Raw genomic sequence first — 3,853 nt, 5'->3', positions numbered from 1 at the left:
CCGCCACCCTCCCGCTCCGCCCAGCGGCTGCTCTAGAGCATCCAGGCCTGTTAGGGGCAACCTGTTACCCGGGCAGGACCCGTGCCCGCGCAGCTCCGCGGTGGGCGAGGAGAGGGACCGCCTCCCAAACCGCCTCTCCGCGCACTTCAGTGTCGGAGAGATTTCGCTTTAACGCGGCCTCTGGTCGCCCATTTTAAGTCGATGAAAAAAACCGAGTGGAATGTTTTGATTGAGTCTCTACATTGTCTTTGAATAAGGCTGAGACCATGTAATTAATGTGTCTTTTTAATAAGGGACAATACGGTCGTTCAAGCTATTTAATTTCATTTAATTTTCCATCCCATTTGCTGCACAGCCCGCTTTTACTTTTAACACCCAGCCTTTCACGGCCCATCTTGCTCCACTGGGCACATTAGATTGGTTTCACCCTTGCTTTTTAGGGGAGGAAAAATAAAAGAAAATGTGTTCCTTTCCTCCTTTGTGGACAATTTATTTCACTTGGGGAACTTCAACTCTGAGCCACAGGACAGAATAAAACTCCCGAGCTGGTGTGAATGCCTCTGGCGCAGTCTCTTTCTTCTCGTGGGGCTGGGAACCAGCCACAATTGGCTATATTAATAAATAACTTTCCTCACAGTCGGCCTTTACATGGTCCTATTGATAAAATTGTTCGCGTGTCGTTCACGCTTTTTCACTCATTAAGGAGGGCTGGGGAGGTGCCCCTAACCCAGGCCCTGCGCTCGCCCCTTCCCGCTCTCAGTGCTGGTAATTTAAACTGGGTGTCATCCTGGAGTCGCCAGGCCAGAGGTTAGAGGGACATGTTCATGGCTTAAATTTATTGCCCTCAACTCCTCGGAATGGCTTCCTCTCCTCCTCCCCTCCCCCGGCTTTTGCCATTCATGGGCCGCCTGATCAAAGGCTCCCTCCTCTCCTCGAGGGTAGCCTTCCACAGCCCTTAGAGGGGCAATGGGAGGGTTAAGAGGAAAAATCAGTCGCAGTTCCTTCAGAAAGTAGCCCTGGACACAGAGGCTGCAGGGTGGAAGGGGCCACAGGGCAGTTCTAGTAACCGCGTCTACACTGGCCCTGGCTGTGATTGGCACCACGCTGGCAGTCTGTATGTCCCTATACAGTCTGATGTGAGATGCTTAGACTCCAGACCCTTGATCTGGCCTGGATTCACTCTTTACTTAGACCAGCAGTTTGGAGCCTCCAGGATGAATTCATACACACCACACTTTAGCCATCTTCCCAGCGACCCCCACACCACCGCCCTGTGAACAGCAGAGAGCGCACCCAAGGTTGGTTTTCACCCATTGGTCCCATTTCACAGATTGAGAGACTGAGGCACCAAAGAAATTCACTGAAAGTTTTCCAAATCTTGAGTGGCAGAAGACAGACTGGATGACTCTGAATCTTCTGGTTCTGTCTAACTTCTCAAGCAAGCAATCTGCACTGAGCTTCTTTGAGGGACCTGTGGAGTTGCAGGTGTCACCACCCTGCATTCTGTTGCCCTCGTTCACTATTGTCACATCCACTGTCTGCCAGAGAAATGTAATTTCCACCGGCAAAGCTGGGTGAAGAAGCCGGTGTGGACACTGCTCCGGGTCCTATACTGTTGGTGCCATGGTCCAGGCTCAGACACTGGGCCAGAAACCCAGCACCCTCAGGCCTCTCTGGGAAGAAGCACGCAGAGCTCAAGAGTTGGCTGCACAGGATTTGAGGAGCAGAGCACAGGCCAACCAGTGCAGCAGGTGCTGACAGCCATCACAAATATCTAATGAACTTGATTATGAGTTACTAGTTAATGAAAATAAACATCCTCACATAAATACGTAGCTTAGAGAAAAAGAGAAGTCACTCTGTTTTAACTCCTAAGTACTGGTCCTGTTCATTTATAAACTGGGCATAAGCCAAGGTTGTCCAAGCGCCTACTACACTTTTCTAGGTGACTTTGGGCAGACCGTGTGTGTGTGTGTGTGTGTGTGTGTGTGTGTGCTAAATACTAAAGAAGGCGTTTGTTGGCTCCGGAGAAATTAGCACAAGAACTTCCTTCCTATCTTAAAAGCAAAACAGGATTTGACTGGGTCTGTTGGCTTGTTGGGGAGACATGATTCAAAATCCACCCATAGAATTTTTCCCTCTCTAACTCTCAGATGAGGTTTGGGGTGTAGGATCCCCTGCAAAGCTTTGGGCTCTATGGCTGTTTGTAATTCTCCAGCTAAAGCCCAGGTCAGAGGTGTGCCTGAGAGCAGGGAGGCACAGCTGACTTCTCAAATTGTCCTGAGCGTTCATATTTGGGGTGGGGGGGGGGAGGGATGGAACAGAGGAAACAATGAAAATGTTTCTAAATAGACAACTGGCCTGGACCCAATCCCCTGAAATGGTAATATGGTCGTTATTTTAAAAGTGTAGGTATTTTCTGGTGTTTTCCCATCAAGTACCTGCCTAATTTCTGTATGGCACACGCCAGAAATCAATAGAAGTTAACAAGTCCTCCAAACAGTCCCCATCTCTTTGTTTAATCTCTTTTACAATAAAGCCAAGGGGAGAGAATTAAAAATCTTTGAAGTAGACCAAGGCTCAAAGGAATCAGCCAAGTAGACTTAAAGTAGTCACTTATTTCCCAAAACTGGTTTGTCGGCGAACAATAAAAGGAAGTAAAATTTATGGAGAAATTATACAGTGGATTTGTCACTTAAAATATCGTAACTGTCTCGGGGACAATACCCCATGCTGAGGATTAATGGTCCCGCCGGACCTTTGATTCACCAGCTCCTTTTCTTCGCCCTTGACAAATTGGATTTTTAGGAATGGGAAGGTCGCTTGGACCATTGTGTGCTAGCCATTCAGAGGCCTCGATTATGCAGGGGGCTGAGGGAACCACTCCATGTGACCCTCTCGGGTGGGACTCTGCAGCTGCTTCGCAGCGCAACTCTCTCACCAAACTCCGCGCCCTTGCGCTCACGGTGCCAAAAGGCGCCCGCCCCGGTAGAAAAGGCGCAGTGCATGCCCGGCCGCGTCACTCCGCGGGCGGAGGACGCACGTCGGGGCGCGGCTCCTTGGCTGGCGCACGGCTCCGGCTCTGTCACTCGCGCCCTGCTGAGGACCCTGCGCGCCAGAGCGCCTGCCTGGCGGCAGTGGCAACAATGCACGGAGCCGCCCGCGCTCCCGCCACCCGCGTGAGTGCAGACTGCTGCATCCCGGCCGGCTTGCGTCTCGGGCCAGTGCCCGGCACCTTCAAGCTGGGCAAGTACCTGTCAGACCGCAGGGAGCCCGGGCCCAAGAAAAAGGTATTGGTCGACCCTATCTCCACCCTCTGTCGCTGCCCTCCCTTTGCCCTGACCCGAGAAAGGCGTAGAGCGAGAAGTAAATGAAGGGGTGATTGAATCGTTACCTGCTAATTCTGCCGCCTGGAAGGGGGCTCCGATTATTTCTAGCAGGTCTCTTAACTGGAGCTGGAGTGGGTCGGACGGATGGGAGAGGACAGAGCTGAGAGAGGACAGCTCCTGGGTGGGTGCAGGACACTCAGAGCTTGGGGTTTCCACAGTGCTTTGGATCCTCTCCGGAAAACACCGATCACCCCTTCTTCAGCCCCCCCCCCAGGCCCGCACCTCTTTTTGCTAACGCACCCTTTTTGGGGGCGCAGGGAATCAAGGACCTTTCTTACCACCCTCCCTTCAGTATGCTAATTTGAAGCTTAAACTTGTCTTATAATAATTTAACTCCATTTCCTCCAGAAAAAATAATCCTTGATAGGCTCTCAGTTCCTAGAATTTTTCCAGAATTTTTTTTTCCCCGTGGACATTTGCTGTTGGGTTTGAAGTAGGCAGAGAAGGGGTGAGCACGGTAGGCT

The 3,853-nt window shown here is 51.2% G+C and overlaps 1 protein-coding gene across 1 annotated transcript in view; it reads left to right on the top strand.

Annotated features, from left to right (window-relative positions):
• The first annotated feature begins 3,006 nt into the window (after nucleotides 1-3,006).
• Nucleotides 3,007-3,853, top strand: part of PRDM13 (PR/SET domain 13) — a 9,337-nt gene continuing 8,490 nt past the window's right edge. The window contains 2 exon segments of the mRNA XM_006170917.1: nucleotides 3,007-3,076; nucleotides 3,079-3,290. Of these exon segments, the coding sequence (XP_006170979.1) occupies nucleotides 3,007-3,076; nucleotides 3,079-3,290 (282 nt within the window).

This window comes from Tupaia chinensis, unplaced genomic scaffold, assembly GCF_000334495.1.
Source record: "Tupaia chinensis unplaced genomic scaffold, TupChi_1.0 Scaffold149168_1, whole genome shotgun sequence".
In the NCBI taxonomy this organism is placed as follows: Eukaryota; Metazoa; Chordata; class Mammalia; order Scandentia; family Tupaiidae; genus Tupaia; species Tupaia belangeri.
Note: the sequence above shows the minus strand (reverse complement) of the source record. Positions and strands in the feature narration are given on the sequence as shown.